General features: G+C 45.7%; 1 protein-coding gene across 1 annotated transcript in view; it reads right to left on the reverse strand.

Annotated features, from left to right (window-relative positions):
* IGF2R (insulin like growth factor 2 receptor) overlaps positions 1 to 19817 on the reverse strand; it is a 109571-nt gene that overhangs the window by 88713 nt on the left and 1041 nt on the right. The window contains exon 2 of the mRNA XM_059940888.1: positions 240 to 379. Coding sequence (XP_059796871.1) covers positions 240 to 379 — 140 coding nt within the window. The remainder of the gene's footprint in view (positions 1 to 239; positions 380 to 19817) is intronic.

Consider the following 19817-nt stretch of genomic DNA (forward strand, 5'->3'; position numbering starts at 1 on the left):
TAAACACAAACGTGCATAATTCTTCATAATGATTGCATAGTATCCGCTGGATGGGAGTAACCTAATCTGGTCTCAAATTGGAAGTTTAAATTGTTACCACTTTTAACTCCTATAAAACATAAAATGTATATTATGTATCATAAGCATATATAATTGTATAGACAGCTGTATATACATAGAGTCATTTTTGCAAAATTGGGATCCTGCACATCCAGTAATTTAAGGGTAGTTTTACTTACCCACAGAATGAAAGCTGTTTGTCTTCAAGTCGTGCATACAAACAGCACTTGATACTCCACACTGGGCAATATTCACATTTCCACAGATGTTGATTTTATAAAGCATGTTATTTTTGGTATCAACAGCTTCCCATGTATAACTAGAAAGGAAGAAAAGCAATTTGTCACTGTCACTGATCTGCCAATAATTAAACTTCTCTCTAGTTTCATATTCAAGCCACAGTTGCTTAAGATTACCATAACCTAGAAGATACACTTTCATTAGCCAAAAATACTAAAGTCAAACTATGTTAAGTTGAACAGAAGCCAGGGCAGAAACCGCTAAATACCACCTCACTCTGGTTCAATCCACCCTGAAGCAGCCTCAAGACTCCATGAACATTGAAATACTTAAAATTCTACCATTAATTTAAGAATATCAGCTCAGATGTCTAAGTCATTGCTCAAGAATCATGTTGAATTTTAAGATAGTGACCTTTCCAATCACACTGGAATGCTGAAAAGCCAAATGATTGTTTTTAACTTCATCTTAATTAAAAACTAGTTACGGCATGAAAGACAGTTCTAGTTCTGGTTTTACCTTTTACAGCTACAGTTCAGATCTGAACTGACAAGGTGAAGCTGTGCCATGAGGCAACTGATCCAAAATCAGGCAAAATTTATTTTAGGTTGATTCAATGTATCAAGCATTTTACATGCATTAAAACTGGCTGTCTGTTCAAACCTCTGGCAAAGTAGATATTGAGCAACTGCCCATGAACCAAAATGCACACTTGGGACAAAACACAGTTGACCCTTGAACAACATGGGTTTGAACTGCATGGGTCCACTTATATGTGTATTTTTTCCCCTAAGTACTGTACCGCCATATACCGAACTACATGATCCACGGTTGGCTGAACCCACAGAAGCAAACTGTGGATACAGAGGGCGAACTGTAACGTTATATGCGAATTTTCGACAGGGGGGTGGGCAGGGTAGGGGGGTGGCACTCCTAACATCCACACTGTTCAAGGGTCAACAATAATGCTCTGTCAATCCTGCCATAAAAATTATTCTCAATTCTCCACTCTTCCCAGGGAAAATGTTGTGTCCATTTTGTAAAACTTCCTCAGCAAGGGTAGACAGGAAATGAGGAAAGTAAATAAAAAGTTCCTCGCAAAATGCAAGGATATATTCATGCAACAGTATTGTTGAAAGCAAGATAAATCAAATCAGACTTGCTTCAGCTAGGCGTATCCTGGAATTGTGGGGGGCCTGGGTGTGAGACCCTGAGGGTGCGAAACCCTAAGAGCATGTGTATGCGTCAGGAGTACCCAAAGCAGTACCAGCTGGATGAGAGAATGCACTCCCCCAGGAGTCCACTTACCACAGGTGACAAAACACCAGGCCACACACCCGTCCCTGACCAGAGCCCGCCTCCCCAGAGCCCCGCCCAGCAATGGAGGAGCCCTAACACAGGGTTACTGGCAGGCAAGGAGCCAAGCATTCTCCTGAACCCAGTCTGGGGACCCATCAATTCCACCTGCCAGGAAGCCAAGGACCTGGGCACAGTCAGCATGCAGGCAGGGCTGCAGAATGCTCCCCTGGGAGTTCTGACAGCCTCTGAAGTGCGAGAAACCTGAAAAACAGGCTGGGGTGCTTTGGTGAGGGCCCAGCTGGGCTCAAAAGCAGTTACCACTGAACTCAGCTCCTTCATCGCTAACACCTTAGAGATACCTCCCAGAGTCAGGAGAGTTACATGGCCTGAGAAAATGACCCAAGTAACACCAGGCACAAGAAAATCATCCATCAAGGCCTGTTTCTTTTGACCTTCACTAACCTTCATTCATTCGCTTCACAAAATATTTTCTTAAGTACTTAGAGAGGAGTACAGCGATGATCAAACAACAATCAGACCAAAAAATCCCTGCCCTCCTGGAGTGTATATTCCAGGGGAGGACAGAAAATAAAACAGGTAAAGAAATACACAGGAAAGATCATACTCACCCTGGGGCTTGAATGACAAAAAGAGCAACCCAGGGGGAGATGTGGTGGGAAGAATATCCAGCAGACTTACTAGCCATTTTGAGGTGGGAAGATATCCAGCACACTGACCAGCCATTTTGAGGTCCTGAGGCAGGAATTAACTTAGCACGTGGATGGAAAAGAAAGGAAGGCCCTGTGGCTGGAGCAAGGCGGATAAAGAGACCAGGAGAAGATGACGTCCAGGAGATGGGGACACCTGGTCACACAGATTAAAGGAAGCAGTTTTGATTTTGTACTTGAAGCAAAGAAAGGCCACTCAAAGACCCACTCTGTGGATCTTTCCTTAAAAATTTAAGCTAGGGTTTTCATGTGCAGAGTATTAGTAAACTTTTCTATTAATTACAGTTAAGGAAAATCGTGAATCTCTTACTCAGGACCCCTAAGTTTTTCCAGGATAGCAGCCATCAGATTTAAAGCCAAATTTAAAGCAATGGCATCATTAAAGTGTTCCAGAATCCTAAGAACATGAGAGGTGTGTGAAGGTATTTTAGAATGAGTGAATGAGTAGGAAGCAACTCCAAAGACATCCACATGGTTACTGAAAATGCTACGTTTTTCTTAAAACAAAAACCCACTGCTGTTTTCTGCAGAGGTGATAGTTAAATAAGCTAGATGGAAAGTGCCTGTGTTTGTGAAGCAGAAAAGAGATGGAAAAGAGTAAAATGCGGGATGTTGTCCCGATATCTGGAAAGCAGCGTTCCTAGAAAGAAAGACGTTGCTCTAGTCAACTATATTTCTTTTCTCTATTTGTATCTCATCATATTTGCTTTCTGTCAAGATTTATCAAAATGATAAGCCGTTATCAGATTAAGGGGTGAGGACCCTGTGAAAGTCCATGAGTGCTGGGTTTCTTCAGGACTTTCATTTAACCACGCACCACAGGGCAGCACTCACAAATCCAAACTGCAGCACCTGGGTAAAGAGTCCTTAGTCATCTCCCTTAAAAATGGAGAAAGGGCATCTGCAGGCTGTCAGGGCTTGAAACGCTTGGATTCCAATGGACACGTGTTTGCTTTAAAACAGATACACATGCCCAGTGCTTTGTATCAATAGGAGCTCAGGGATAATCATTCCGTTGAAATCATCGATCTGAAAACTCATAGAGCACATTCCAAAAACTACAGTGTATCCTGCTATGCCCCCAGTTAGATTCAAGTATCTAGATAAGCTTTCACTAGTAGGAAATTTTTAAAGATGACTTCATTAAACTTGAAAATCAAAGAAATATCTGATAGCACTTTTTAAGAAAATTACATGTTTGGAACTAGATGATTCTACACTCCTTGCCAGATTGAAGGCCAAACTACCAGAATGGCCTAGGCTGAAACCATTCTTTAAATTTATGCTAAAGTTTTAAAGCACCATGATCATATTCTAGAACCAGAGAATGGCTTCAGAAACAATAAAAGTACACAGACTAAATAACATTTAATGATACATTTAATGAACAATAATCTTTTGTCCGAAAGTTTTCCACTAGAAAATTCTCTGCGATAAAGTGAACATGTACAGCCAACATGAGGAAACCCAACAGTATGATTTATTTAAAAGTCAAGCAACTGAGACCGTTTAGCTGAGATTCCCAGAGAAGTCTATATTCTAAACTAAGCTTTTTGGACTTACACAAATAAAAAGGGAAAAAAAACTAACAGGAAAAAATGAGACCAACATATTAGACCAAAGAGAAAACTAAGCTGTAGTACTAAAAGTTTAAACTTTTAGCAGGAAACAAACCGTGGAATAAAATACCTGCAAGTTGTGTGGAAATGCAGTCTTCGTTCAGACACACACACACACACACACACACACACACACACACACACACGAATGTTTTAAAGACATCTGCGCTACAAGCATCTCCTGCAGCAGGATAGGTATGAAAGCCCAGTGGGCATTTTCATGAAACTCTGACACTCATATCAGGTCAAGTCTTCTTCTCAAAGACACCATGGTTCTACGCCGTCCTCCGTCTCATCTGGGAGAAACAGGACGCAGAGAGGCGGACCAGAAGAACCACGAAGGCCGGAGGAAGCGGGAGGCCCACGGGAAGCATCACGCAGAAGCCCCGCCGCCCACTTCCAAGCCTTGCAAAATTCAGTTCATATCCTCTGAGGAGGCAGCCTAATCCCGGTTAGAAATGTTCTTCTGGACACAAAACCACCCGTGTAAGAACCCTGGCTTTGAAAATTAGCAAGAGCAAGCAAAATCCTTGCCATTCTTACCTCATTTTCCAGAGTATAAAATGCCGCTAGCCAATGTCCCCCTCGCCCTCTTAAAAACTCCAAATTCATTTCAAAGCAAACCTGACGATTAGACACACGGGTACGCATGCAATGCCCCCCAGACCACGTGGGCTGGTCCCTGCTGCGTCCTTAGCTCTGATATCAGCCCTCCTGGCACTTCCCACCACCCATTGCTAGATCTTCTTAGGTGTCTGGCAACCCCAACTGCCCCATGGCTCTGGACAGGAGTGTCCTCTGCCCCAGAATGACATATGGACATATATATGGACAGAATCAATATATGCAGGCAGGTTGGGAAGGAAGCCGGTGAGCGAACTAAGAACGCGTCACAGCAAACTCTCAACCACAGGCGCTGACGGCCACTCAGCAAGCCACCCAAGCACCTCACGCCATTAATCAACTCTCCCGAATTCCTCTGCTTCAGAGCCAAAGACTCCAAGGCTCAGAGACTTGAAGCCCCTTGCCCAACATCATACAAGTATGAAATGACAAGGCCAGGCATAAGCCAGGTCTGTCTCAGCCCCATGGGCCAGTGCTTAAACTAAGGTAAACTGCCTCATTTACTTACAATTTTTTTACGTTTTTTTTTTTTTTAACTTTTCAGAAAATATTTATTTTCAATTACAACACTGAAGCTGGCAAACCATTCCAGGAAACTTTACAATTTAAATCTTGTCACAGTAGATGCCCCTAAAATGGCAGATCCAGGGGCTTCCCTGGTGGCACAGAAGTTAGGGATCCGCCTGTCAATGCAGGGGACACAGGTTCGAGCCCTGGTCCGGGAAGATTCCACATGACGTGGAGCAACTAAGCCCGTGCGCCACAACTGCTGAGCCCACGTGCTACAACTACTGAGCCCACATGCTGCCAACTACTGACGCCTGCGTGCCTAGAGCCCCTGCTCCACAACAAGAGAAGCCCACGCACCGTAACAAAGAGTAGCCCCCGTTCTCCGCAACTAGAGAAAGCCCGCGTGCTGCAACGAAGACCCAACGCAGCCAAAAATAAAATAAAATTTAAAAAGTAAGTTTAAATAAAATAAAATAAAACGGCAGATCCTGTGTGGCCTGTCGATTTCCAGAGTGAGTGAACACATCTGAGCACGGCCCCCGAGGAGAGGCTGTGACCTTTGTGAAGATCCAGGCTACCCTATGTCAAACTGATGAACAGATGAGACACTTTTCTGAGCTCAAGTTCTTGCCTAAGTTTTCAACTTCTGCTACTATTTACCCCACCCCCAACCCCGTCCAGTTCTGCTTTCTCTTTCGCACAGTTTGAATTGCCACACACCAGGGGCACTGCCTTCAGCAACCTATCTTCCCTCACCCAATTGGTTTCCACGGAAAGAGTATCAATTCCCTCAGCCCCCTCCTCCCCACGGGCTGCCCTCACCTCACTTTTGTATTCAGGCCGGCTGAGGATTCCACTAAGACAGAACACATACATTGTTTTCCCCCACCTCAGAGTCACACCCTCCTTCAAAATGACTCCTTAGCTCAGCAGAAAGCTGCACTCCGAAAACCTCAGCCAAGAGTCCAATAGCGCCATCAGTAACTGGGAAATGCAATCAAACCGTCGAGCCAGCAGGGAACAGGGGAGAGGACAGAAGTCACACACAAGGCAAATGACTTGAAGAGATGCCTGATTTTAAAGTGAATTCTGGAGACTTCCCTGGTGGTCCAGTGGGTAAGACTCCACGCTCCCAATGCAGGGGGCCCGGGTTCGATCCCTGGTCAGGGAACTAGATCCCGCATGCATGCCACAACTAAGAAGCCCACATCCCCCAACTAAAGACCCAGCTCAGCCAAAATTCATTCATTCATTCATTCATTATATTAAAAAATACAAAAATAAAATGAATTCTGTGGCTGAGATATGCCCTGGAGGTGGACAATTCATCTCATTGTATAAGGTGAGCACACAGGCTGTCGTTCCCTTGGTTAAAGAAAACTTGAGACGATCTGCCCCTGACTGTAATCCCACCGCCTCTGCCGAAACTACCCTGGACCATGGCAGTCAGTCTGCGTCTATTCAGTGGCACAGAGGTTCTATTTTAACCTCATTTGGTTTACATTTCATAATATCCTGAAAGGTGCTGGCAGATCACCAACTAGAAGCAAGTACACAAGTAGCATACTTGTGTCAACCAACCCAGAGACAGGAAGGCGTTTCTACTTTCCCAGTCCTGTTTGGCAAATGCCACATTGAGAACACAACCTGGTCAAAATGGGACCAAGCTAGAGGCAGCAAGGAAGAAGCAAATCTAACTGGCCATCACAAGTGCCTAGAGATCAGAAAGCTTCATGAAGAGAAACACAAAGCCATCTCCACTGAATGCGGTGCAAACGTCTGTCCAAAAGAGAGCAGTCAAAAGAAAACGCCAGAGGGCTACAACTGGACAATTATTCTCAACTATGTGACACTGGTGTCTTAATGTGACACCTCTCAAGTTTTCATACCTTATCATCACTGAATACCTGCAAAATTGCAACACCTTGCAAATATAATTTGGGGTTCTTTCTAATTTTTAAAAGAGCTAACATCTAAAATGAAGTATATAAAGTCCCACTATAAAATGTATGGTACGCCCAACCCCTTAAAGAAAAAAAAAAAGAATCTTAGAAAAACCGAGTCCCTGGGACTTCCCCAGCGGTCCAGTGGTTAGGATTCCAAGCCTCCACTGCAGTGGGCGCGGGTTCGATCCCTGGTCGGGGAACTAAGATCCCACAAGCCACATGGTGTGGCCAAAAATAATAATTTTTTAAAGTTTTTTAAAAATTTTAAAAAAGAAAATTGAGTCCCTTCCCTCCAAAACAGCTCCATGAACCTTCATTCTGTCCTTTACCCACATGTTGCCACACAGCCACACTCTTTTGAAATCTTAGTTCCCCCACTCGCCACGAGTCTTGGGGTTATGGTAATGGCCATGTGGCTATTAAACATCTGATTACTGGCCGACAATCATTGGTACATAAAGCAGAACAGAGGTACGATGTAATCAGTTACAAAATTAGTAAGCATGTATGAATCTATAATTTGGTTTCCTTTTTAAAAAAAAAAAAAAAAAACAAGTTGGTGATATACAAGCTAAACTCACATAGCATGGTCACTGGCTAGAGGACTGTTTTTCTGACTCTAGAGTGAGCAGCAAATACCAAATCTGGGGGGCGAGGGGAACGCGAAGTCTCTGCAACCTGAACATCAGAAAAGATTGCTCTGCTTCCGGCCTGCATCCAAGTCCTCTAACAGAATATTCAGGAAACATTTGGCTCACTACTGCCCCTTATCATCATCAGATAGTTTCTCAGCTCATACCTCCAGACCACCAACCTTCAAAATCTGCAACAGTCTCCTAAAATAGGAAGAGGGGAGGGAGTGGTGGGAAATGGCAGAGGGAAAGGAGGTCATGGAAAGAGGCAGGGTTTCCAAAATGGACATTTGCAGCAGAAATGTCAAGAGCACAATGTAACCACTGTTGTCAATAACTTTTTGCTGCTGACACTAAGAGAGAACAATCTGATCTGGCACAACAAATATGCACCCTGATCTGAAGGCCGGGGGACACATGAGTTTGACACAGCATCATGGCCAAAACTTATATAGGAAGTACTTCACTTCCTATTCTAACAAACCCACAAAGCTGTGGATAAAGATATGGAGCCAGCAAAAAGAAAAAAAAAAAAGCAAGGAAATGTCAGACTTTAGTCTCTGGTTTTCCCTGGTAGTTACGCAGGGTCTGGGAGCAGGAAGCCAGTTGTCTGGAGAGGGATCCGCTGGAGGCGAGGCTCTAAGTCAGCGTTAGGGGCCGAGGCGCCAGGGGGTTGGCAGGGATGCTTTTAAAACCGGCATCATGAGTGAGTGACCGGGAGAGGTCACGTGAGCTAGAGGCAAGCTCCCCAAGAAAGGTGCCAGGGCGACGAGGGAAGGAGCCCACACACCTGGGCCTGAATCCTGCCCCACCCTGACCAGCCCTGTGGGACACACTTAAGCTCTCTGAGCCCCGCCTTTCCAGTCTACAAAGTTGTCTACCCTCACAGCCACAGCGAGGAAAACCAAGACAGGGGACATGGAGCTTCTGAGACTATTACGATCTAAGCTCTCACCTGGATCCACAGCAGGACTCAGACGGCCTAAAAACTGAGTTCACCAACTTACCTTGGTAAGTCCTTCCTAAAGGACTGTCACGTGACACTGCCAGGCCCTGGAGGGGAGAGGGAAAGGGAGGGGGGGCAGGCCCTTGTTTAGGGGCCATCTCCAGGAGCAGCTCAAGACAGAGACCGGGGGCTCTGGACACACAGGCGTGCACGCACGCACACACACACACACACACACACACAGAGACACGCGCACACACCAGCCGCCTCCTGGCATGTCTCAGAAGACAGAACAGACACTTGGGAGCCACCAGCTGCCACCAGAACAGAGGCCCGATGAACTGGAAACTTGTGGAGAAGAATAGGTCATACTCTCCCTCAAGAGGTCTCACTGCTCTGCAAGGCTGGGCTTCTTAGTAAACCGGCAAGTGCCCTCCACCACGGAAACCTACCACGAAGGACCCGCCTGTCCTCCCTCTGCCACACCTGCCGCATCTTTCCTCCCATCAACTCTGTGGTACCAGGATGCAGGCCAGGATTGCAACCCGAAAGCCTGCTCGCTGAGGACCTTTTTAAAATCTGGATGCTCTCATACTTTGTTCCTCAAATGCAGAAAGAAGGGTTGAATTACAGGCTAAACCTCCTCCTTAATTACATGGATGTTGGAATTCAACTGCCTTTAACGTCAACCCAGCCCACAGCAAAGAAATCAAACCTTAAGGCTCGGTCCCCCCATAGGCCATCACCAACGTCCCCCAAACCCTCCCACACCTGGTACCCTTCCTTCAGAGCCCTCAGTACAAGAGAAAGTCTGCCTTCCTAATCTCCCGGCAGTCAGCTCAGCTGGTTAGCTCGCGATACTGACCAGGCCGCTCTCTGGGGGGAGTTCTTCACAAAGGCCAGTGATGTTGTCACAGGAGAAAAGCCTCTGCTTTCAAGATTCTGGGGTCATACAACTCAGAAACCCTAACACCCAGCTGGGGACCGGAAGCACAGTGCCACATCAGCTGTCACCTTCCTGCGTTCATCTAAAAGAACAACTATATCCCCCCATCCCTCCCCAAGCACTTCCCCTGAATGACCTGCCAACACTGTCACAACCTCCACCCGATCCCTCCAGGCGGTCCCTAAACCTGCTTTCCCCACAACCCTGCCCATCTCTGAAAATGGAACTCCATCCTTTCAATTGCTCAGACCAAAAACCTAAGAGTCCGCCTTTCTCTTCCTTTCCTCACATCCCATAACCAATCATGGGCAAACCCTATCAGCTCCACCTTCAAAGTATCCACAATCTGACCACTTGCCACCACAACCCTGGTCCAATCTGTTAGAACTTCTTACCTGGTCCATCAAAAATACCAGCTTCCCCTCTAGGTCACTCCTGTGCTTGAAATCCTCCCAGGCTCCTGCCTCCCTCAGAATAAAAGCCAGAGTTGTACTTTTTTTTTTTTTTTTCATTTTTTTTATTGAAGTCTAGTTGATTTACAATGTTAATTTCCGCTGTACAGCAAAGTGATTCAGTTATTCACATACGTTCTTTTTCAGAGTCATTCTTGATGGCCTGTGGGACTTGGCCCCCAGCTAATCCTCTGCTAAACATTCCTGCCTTCCACCCTCTCCCTTGCTCATGGTGTTCCAGCCACGTCAGCCAGCATCCTCGCCGGAGCACGGATACGTGGGTCCCTCTGCGTAGAACACCCTTCCCCTGTTAGACGCACGGGTCTCCGCCTACAGAAAGACCTCGGGACAGTGCACCCTCCACGAAACAGCTCCACCCCCAGACCCTCTCCCCTGCCTCACTCAGCCCTTCCACCCAAGCGTCTAACTCACACGGCCCCCTGTAAAGGATCCACTCTCAAAAGGCAGAAGAGAGAGAGAGCCTTGTGGGCTTCTCACTTTGTTCTGTGGTAACACTCCTCCGGCAGACAGCAGGTGGAGGGGCCCTCAGAGGACACAGAAGGTGACTCAGTGGAGACGCGCCCTTGTCACTTCTAGGAAGCCACCCCTTCAGCACGTCCACGCTGGTGGTTTGGGTTTCTATTTGCAGGCCAGGGCTGAGGAGCCAGGAGTGCTGGGGGGTGGCTTTCAGTACAAAACTGTGTTTTTTAAATGTCTAACTGGTTTTCAACTAGAGAGAATCACACAGATGGCAACAAATTAATGTCACACACAATCAAGACCCAGTGGGCTGTCGACCCCCGGATGAGTTCCCCGTGTGCGCTCCGCATGTTTTATTGCCACACACACCTATGTGCGAAGAATATTTACAGCGTTAAAGCACAAAGGCTCTGATTTAAAAGACCGCTCCTCCCAGGCTGCCACCGGCAAAGGCCACGTTTCACTCTTTCCACATTCCTTCGTCTTTCCCTGGTCCCTCCACATCCCGAAACAAAACTAGAATTGATACTTTCACAACCTCTGATTTCCTGCAACTCTCCTGGCCCCCAATGAACAGTGACACGTGCAGGACTCTGCTCCATGGCCCTGGGGAAGCTGCCCTCCGCAGGTTCACCGAAGGATCTAAAAGCAACAGCAAAATCCCACCGAAGGTCTCTGGTCGATGTGAAAGGCAAGTTTCATGCTCCCAGAAGCTAGAGGGACTGGGGTCTCCCCACCCTGCACACAGGCCGCCCCCCGTGCTGGTTACCACAAGGACAGAAATAGGCACGTGACACACTGCTTCGGGCACCTCAAAACCCCAGCAGCAGCAGCTGGTTCTTAAGTTGTACAGCAAAGTGGAGCTGACGAAGGGCTTTCACATCCATCCCGCTGGCCTGCATTCTTGCGCCCGCTCCCCACCTACAACAAACGCCCTGGAACCCAGCACCCACCCCCTCCAGGGAAGCCGGGATGGGAGCCCCTTCTGACCACGGACACCATACAGAAGTCCTCTGGGGCTTCAGGGCCCCTACAAAAGACGAACAAGGAGGCTCTCTCTTCTCCCCTGGATGGTGGACTAATGCAGCCACCACAGGAAGGAGGGAGATGCCAAGAAAACGGCAGGAAAGGGCCTGGGGCCGCCTGACATATGGCACCTGGCACCCGCCCAACCCCACACCTCCCTGTGCAAGCGAACTCGAGTTGGGCTTTCTGCTACTCAGAGCTAAAGGAATCCTGAAGGATACATACCTCGCAACCACAGAATTCTGGATGCAAAATGGACCCTGAGAATCACACAGCCCAGTGGTTTTAAAACTTTTTTAAATGATGGAGATGTTTCTTTCTCAAAAGGACTCTTACATGGAGTGCCAATGGCTAGAATGGATAAAGACGAAACGCCCTCTGGTTGAGGCAGAAAGCCCTAGGCACTAACGGAGAAGCCGGGGATTCAGAGTAACCAGCTAAAAATATCACTGACCTAATGCAGAGACTCTTAACGTATAGAAAGAAAGCAATCACTGCCGCCACCACCATTTATGAACGCTGAGGATGGCCAGGCACTTAAACGCACTCTGGTTCTCATACCATCCTAAAAACATGATTAGCACCCTGATTTGACACAGAAGGAAACCAAAACTCAGCAGATCAGTAACTGTCCACATTCAAAAGCAGGACAGTTGACTTCCAAAACTCCACTCCCAGCCCTCTTGAGGAGGAAACAGAGATCCAGAGAAAAGAAGTGATCTGCCACACCAGCACAGTAACCCAGCTCTCCCGACTCCACCTGCAGGCAGCCCTCACTGTACCCTGCCAACCGCAATCAGCAGAGATCCAGCAGCTGTCTCCAAGCAGGAACAGGGCTGGGCGTGATACTTAGGAGGACAGAAAAGCACCTCAGACCAGCCACACAGACACACCAGCCAGAGGAACGCCCTGCCCCTCCCCCGGCCTCCCCCCAGCAACTTGCAGCCAAGCTCCGACAACTGCTCCCAGCTCGATCCTGCACAGCTGCACAAAAAGAGGCCACAAATGTCCCAGAGAAGGCTTACTGCAAAGAGCACGATCAAGAAGCACCAGTCGTCACAAGGGCACCAACACCATGAAAATGAGATGACAAATGCCAACAAAAAGAAACTGGGCCCAAGGAAAGAGAATTAATAGAGCAATCAGAGCAGAACTTTACAATACATCTTCCAGGGGATGAGGAAAGCTGTGGCATCCATGAAGAACAGGCAGCTGTGAATATATATCAACTCTAGACCTTGCTAGAATTTTAAAAAACAGGAAAGTTGAAGAGCTTATGAACAACAGGAGAATTGCTAGCCTGGGAGACAGGACACAAGACATTCTTCTGGAACCCTGACCAAAGTGGTAGTCAGCTACAAAGTATAAAAGAGAAACCAAGCAGGACAAAATATAAGTTATGATAAAGAATGGCTGAACAGCACAATTAATGAAACTTTGACCCAAGCAGAGAACATTTTTTCCAAACACACAGAACGCTATTAACTTGACTAGGTGCTAGGCCACAGTTTCACCACATCTACTGCCCACAATGCAGGGGGAATTCCATTTACCTGGGGGAAGAAAAGATTTTTCAAAATTAGTGGGTCCAGGAAGTTTAAATAGTTAGAACTTTTGGGTACAAGAAGGAAATATTTAGAACTGAAGGATGAATAAACTATGTATCGGGGGCTTCCCTGGTGGCGCAGTGGTTAGGAATCCGCCTGCTAATGCAGGGGACACGGGTTCGAGCCCTGGTTCGGGAAGATCCCACATGCCGCGGAGCAACTGGGCCCGTGCGCCACAACTACTGAGCCTGTGCTCTAGAGCCCACGCACCTAGAGCCGGTGCTCCAAGACGAGAGAGGCCACCACGATGAGAGGCCCGCGCACGGCAATGAAGAGTAGCCCCTGCTCACCGAAACTAAAAAGAAAGCCCACGCACAGCAACGAAGACCCAATGCAGCCAAAAATAAATAAATTTAAAAAAAAAACAAAAACTATGTATCAAAACCTAAGTAGTATAGGACTCAGGACAAAGAAACACATAGCTTTAAATTCATCCCTCAGTTATGTAAACTGATTTAAAAGATCTAAGCTTTCAACTCAAACTAGAAAAAAAAAGGATAAACAACAAGATCCTACGTGTAGCACAGGAAACTATATTCAACATCCTGTAATAAACCATAATGGAAAAGAATATATATGTATAACTGAATCACTTTGCTGTACAGCAGCAATTAGCACAATATTGCAAATCAGCTATACTTCAATAAAACAAATTTAAAAAAAGAAAAAAGAAAAATTAGGTAGAAGTTAGCAATAGAGAGCAGAAATTAATAAAATCAAGATTTAATGGTGATAGAGATGGTGAACCAAAAAAAAAAAAAAAAAAAAAATGCTATGGGCTTCCCTGCTGGTGCAGTGGTTAACATCTGCCTGCCAATGCAGGGGACACAGGTTCGAGCCCTGGTCCGGGAAGATCCCACTTGTCACGGAGCAACTAAGCCCGTGCGCCATAACTACTGAGCCTGCACTCTAGAGCCCACGAGCCACAACTACTGAGCCCACGAGCCACAACTACTGAGCCTGTGCGCCCCAACAAGAGAAGCCACCGCAATGAGAAGCCCACGCACCGCAACCAAGTAGCCCCCACTCGCCGCGACTAGAGAAAGCCCATGCGCACAGCAACAAAGACCCAACACAGTCAACTATAAATTAATTAATTAATTAAAATACTAGTTCTTTTGAAAAGACTAAAAAGGGTAGAAAAGTCTTTAGTAAATATGTTAAGGGAAAAAAATCAGGAATTTTTAAAATGTATCTACAGATTCAAAAAATATTTCCAAAAGCAAATATGTAGCATGCTACATATTTATATGTGAATACATAATTAAAACGACAATTTCCTCGGAAAATATAGATTATCAAAATCGGCTCAAAAAAAGTACAGAATCTTAACAAAGTAGATGAAATGGAAACCATAATCAAAACTCCTCTTCGACTACATTCTAACTCCACAAAGGCACCAGGCCCAGACAGCTTTACTAGTGAGTTCTACCAAAATTTAAGGAAGAGAAATTGTCCATCCTATACAAAAACTGTTCCACATCATATAAAGTACTAAAAGCTAACTGGCTCTCTCCACAAAGCAAACATTCTTTATACTAAATTCAGCCAAGAATAGTACAGCAAAGAAAATTATAGCCCAAGCTCACTTAAAAACAGTTGCAAGCCTCCTGTATAAAATATCAGGAAATGGAAACAGATCTATTTCTATTTCACCTTTTCCTCACATCATACATAAAAATTAACTTGCAAAATTGATCACAGGGCTAAACATAAAGTTGAAACTATAAAACTTCTAGAAACAAACACAGGAGAGAATATTTTTGACCTTAGAGTAGACCAGTGGTTCTCAACTGGAGGTAATTTTGCCTCCTCCCCACCCCCTGGGGTCATTTAAAATGTCTGAGGACATTATTGTTTGTCACAAATGGGGGGAAGGGTCATTCCTGGCATCTAATGGGTGAGACCAGGGGTGCTCTTAGCAATGCTAAAGACAGGCCCCACAACAAAGATTTATCCAGGCCAAATGTCAAATGTGCTGAGGTTGAGAAACCTTGGTACAGGCAAAGATTTCTTAGGCTACAAAAAGCACAAACAATAAAAAAAAAAAAAAAAGATAAATTGAAGTCCATCAAAATTAAGAAATATTCTTTCTTCAAAGGATATATTAAGAAAATTAAAAAGCAAGCCAAAGACTGAGAGAAAATACACATTATACATACCTGAAAAAGGACTTGACCCATAATATATAAAGAACTCTTAAAACACAGTAAGATGACCCCCAAAAAAAGTGTGTTAAGGGATGAGAGGAAAAAAAAAATTTTTTTTTTAAAGAATCACTACAAAAGATATCCAAATTGTCGATAAGCACATGAAAGATGTTCATCATTAGGCATCCCAATAAATACAAACAAAGATGTTTAACACCATGAGTCAGCAGGGATATGAAAATTAAAACCACACTGAAATACCACTAGACACGCACTGGGATGACTAAAATTAAAAAGACTGATAAGATCAAGTGTTGTTAAGGATGTAGAAACACTGGAACTTTCACACTGCTGATGGGAATACAAAATGGACAACCACTTTGGAAGTCAGTTTGACAACTCACTCACTCCCCATTCACTGAACAATCCCACTCCTAGGTTTCAAAAAAAAAAAAAAAAAAGCATATGTCCACACAAAATCTTATATACATATGCACAACAGCTTTGTTCATAATAGCCAAAAACTAGTAACATTTACATTAGTCTTGGGTCAAAAAGAAAATCAAAACTAAGACTACACATTACTGAAAATTGCAGGACTTCCCTGGTGGTGCAGTGGTTAATAATCCACCTGCCAATGCAGGGGACGTGGGTTCAAGCCCTGGTCCGGGAAGATCCCACATGCCTTGGAGCAACTAAGCCCGTGTGCCAAAACTACTGAGCCTGTGCTCTAGAGCCCGCGAGCCACAACTACTGAAGCCCGCGCGCCTAGAGCCCGTGCTCCACAACAAGAGAAGCCACCACAATGAGAAGCCCACGCACCACAACAAGGAGCAGCCCCCCGCTCCCCGAATCTAGAGAAAGCCAGTGCACAGCAACGAAGACCCAACGCGGCCAAAAATAAATAAATAAATTTAAATAAATAAATAAATAAAACTGCAAGAAAAAATTTTTAAATAAATAAAATAAAATTAGCAAAAATAAAGGGAGAAGAACGTTTGTTGCTGCCTCCCTTGGGGGAGCAGCGGTAGCCAGCGGTCTTCTGGATCTGTTCAGTTGGTTGTGTCTCCACTCCAGCTCTGGCCCTTCCCAGTTTTCCCCTCTGCTTAAGATATGCCTAAGGAATACTTGGAGAATAAATGAATCCTGTGTCACCTTGCCAGGATTAAAGGTGAGGAGACACCATTAGCAAATATTCAGGCCTCTGTCCCTCACTGGTCATGAGCCAGCTATGAGGAAGATACAAAGGACCCACAGGTATACCGGATCTCAGCTACCTCCATCTCCATGACCAGTGGGGGCACTACCAAGAGGGCTCGTGGCTGGGACAATAAAAAGGAAAGAGAAAAGAAAAAGGAGAAAAAGAACAGTATCTGCAAAGGAACAAGCTACTTTCTACCATCAGTCCCAGTTCTTCGACCCTTGTGAATTCTCTCTGCCCAGCACAATACAGTTTTATATGCCAAGATCAAAATAAAGATGAGACATCTAAATTATTTTACTCAACCCCATCTTTTAAAAATCCCTCCATGAAGCACTGATAAAAGACATGAAGCCCAATCAGGAATTCATTTCCTGGGAATCTGTCAGGATGCTGTTCTAAGAATTAAAGCATGTGGTCTAACATACCCCTAATTAACAATCTTGGGCTACACACACTTATTGTTGCAAGAAACGTATACACACAAATGGATGTGGTCCAGGTTCAACATGTGGCCTAAATTAGGCATATAAGCATTATTCCTTCAGAAAAATCACAGGGAAAAAAATATCTCCTTAGAGACATCAACTAAACCAACCTCAACTCCCAGCTGGCTTCATTATTCTCTTGTCCTCAATGTAACAAAAACTTTCCAGCATTTATACCCAAACAATTGGGGGAAAACTTGTTCTGAATAAATTTTAGGTACTTAACTACCTAAATCAAGCCAGCCCAAAGCGCTACTTTATAACTAGTACAAACTGTTAGAACCGCACTCATTAAGAACGTTGCTAACACCAAAATAGAGGGTGGAAACTAACCGATTACATATGTAAGATGGCCTTTTACAAAATGTATCTCACACAGTGAAGAATAAAGCTATGGACAAGTGGAGGGCCTTCTGGTCACTTTCGCGACTCTGCATGGCTGCCCTCTGCCCCCCTCACCTCTTGTGCTCGCGGGTCCTGCCCCAGCGACCTTTGGCCGCCCCTCGCCAGCACAGCGCCCCTTCGGGCCCCAGGCCCTCCATGCGTGCCAGTCCCGTGGACAGTCACACTGGCCTCTGGATTCAAGTGCTTTCTTTCTACTACACGCCACCTCCCGAGAAAGAGGTGAGTGATAAGAATCACCGACTTTTTCCACAGCATAGGACTCACCTGGTGCATCAAACCTCGTGAAGCTTCAAAAACACACAACTGAGGCTCTCCAAAGAGCAAGCACTCCAAGTGCCGAGAGAGCAGATACACTTTGGGAAACTTGCCTTTGTCGTCCCTGCTTTTCACTGCCCAGCTCTCTCCACAGACACAAAGATATTAAAGCTGCTGCTGAGTCAGTTGCTTCGCTGTTGCCTTCATCCCCGCCATTAACTAACTGCAAGGGGACAGCACCCTGACCACCACCCTCACCCCAGGAGGGGTCAGAGCCACAGGGGTGCCCTGCAGGCAACCCTGAAGCAGGCCCAGACCTCCCTCGTGTTGGTCCTAAGGGACTGCAGGTGAAAAGTACCCTCTCAGGTTCTAGAGAGCTGGGCTTGGGAAGAGAGGTTGTTTTCCCGGAAATCCAACTCCCTTTTCCAGTGACAGGAGAACTGCCTGCCAGGGCTCTAGCTGATGCCGGGTGGCATCTGGGCACCCCAAACCTGCGCCTGAGGGGATCGGGAAACCGCGCCAGGCACCAAACCACCAGGAACAGGAGAGTCTTCCACGGAAAAACGTGTTTCTCATTACAAGCAACCAATCTACAAACATTTGGAACGTGACCCGGTGTCTATGGGGACCGCTACCACCGACAATCTGCACAAACAGTAACAGCAGAAGTCTGCTTTTCACACTCACAGTGAGACCTGGGGAGTTATTTACAAGTGGACGCCCAGGGGTGGAATAAAAGGCAGCTGAAAACATCCGGCTTTGGTGCTACTTGGTAGAATTTTTCAAACTGCATTTAAAAAGATGTTCAGCCCATGTTCCCATTCAAATACGTGCTAGAGTTAGCCAGTGTTACCTCATTCAAGAAAACCAATTTTTTTTAAACCCCCTCCCCAAGGGTTTAAAAAAAAAAAAAGAAAAGAAAAAGAAACAAGTCTTAATAAGTATTTAAGCCAAGGAATCCATTTGAAACAGGAACAAATAGAAAGAATTCACTTTGCAGGTAGTGGGTTTGAAGTATAGATTTTTAAACACAGCTCTGGGGAAGTCTCAAGGTGAAACCATAGAGCAGTAACAGGAAAGAAATGTGCACAAGCCCAGCTGTGACCTGCCTGGGGCTGCGGTCCTGAGGAAGGCCGGCAGAAAGGACCTGCACCAACGTGAAAGCTCTCCTAAGACCGCAGAGGGCACACGCTAAATGCATATCCCCTCAGAACACCGTGGAGCATTTCCTAAGTTATGCCCACGTGTGACCATGAGGCAAAGCATTGCAAGATACAACGGCCATTTCCTACTGGACCAAGAGGCCGAGGTCCGCCTGGATATGAGGTTCATAAACCAGGTTCCAGGCGCTGAGACGACTACCACCCTAAAGCAAAAGTGAGGGCCCCTGCAGCAGTCACGGAGTAGGGGTCTGCCCTTGAGGCCAACTTTAACCTCAACTATTAAGAAATCAATTCCAATTTGCTAACACCACCACTAGCCCAGCTGAGCTAACTTCTCACAGATGCGTTTGGTCACAGCAGCCATTATTCCAAAACATCCCCCTTTAAAGGTCAGTTGCAGCCTGACCGTGTGTCAGCTAGGGCCCTTTTCTCTGTAAGGGGGCTTTCGTGAGTAACTGCTATCTTAGGGCGGCTAACTGGCCTACAAACTAATGTGCTGTAAACTCTCCCTCCCGCCCCGCTACCCCTTTCCAAAAAAGGGAAAAGAAAGAATACGGGCCTTGCCGTTTCGATTGTGAGCTCAGCCTCACTCTCCTCAGAGTAATAATTTCTACAAGTTCTGAATTCAGGGGTTAATAGGACCATCTCTGATGCAAGGGAAGAATATGAACCCCATAAACGCCACCACAAACTCAAAATTCAGCTCAAAGTGGGCTAAACCTCACTTCATTCTGCGAAGTAACTTGCTAACGCCAGGGATAACTGTTGACTGTTCACTGATCTTTCAGAACTTTTCATCCTCTTTTTTTTTTTAACCAAAGTTTAAAAAATAAATAAAAGCTGTATTTTCCATCATCCTAAACAGTCCAGAGAAAGTTGGTTAGAAAATTCTCGGAATTGGCAGTTCCCCAGCCCCAGGACTCCCGGCCATGGCAGGACACGAACAGCCCTCATTGGGACGAGCGATTATACAATCATGGTTCCCAGAGCAAAAGACTCCACTAGAATAATCCACCCGGAGACAATGACATCATGTGAAC

The sequence above is a fragment of the Balaenoptera ricei genome, chromosome 12 (assembly GCF_028023285.1).
Source record: "Balaenoptera ricei isolate mBalRic1 chromosome 12, mBalRic1.hap2, whole genome shotgun sequence".
NCBI classification, from domain to species: domain Eukaryota; kingdom Metazoa; phylum Chordata; class Mammalia; order Artiodactyla; family Balaenopteridae; genus Balaenoptera; species Balaenoptera ricei.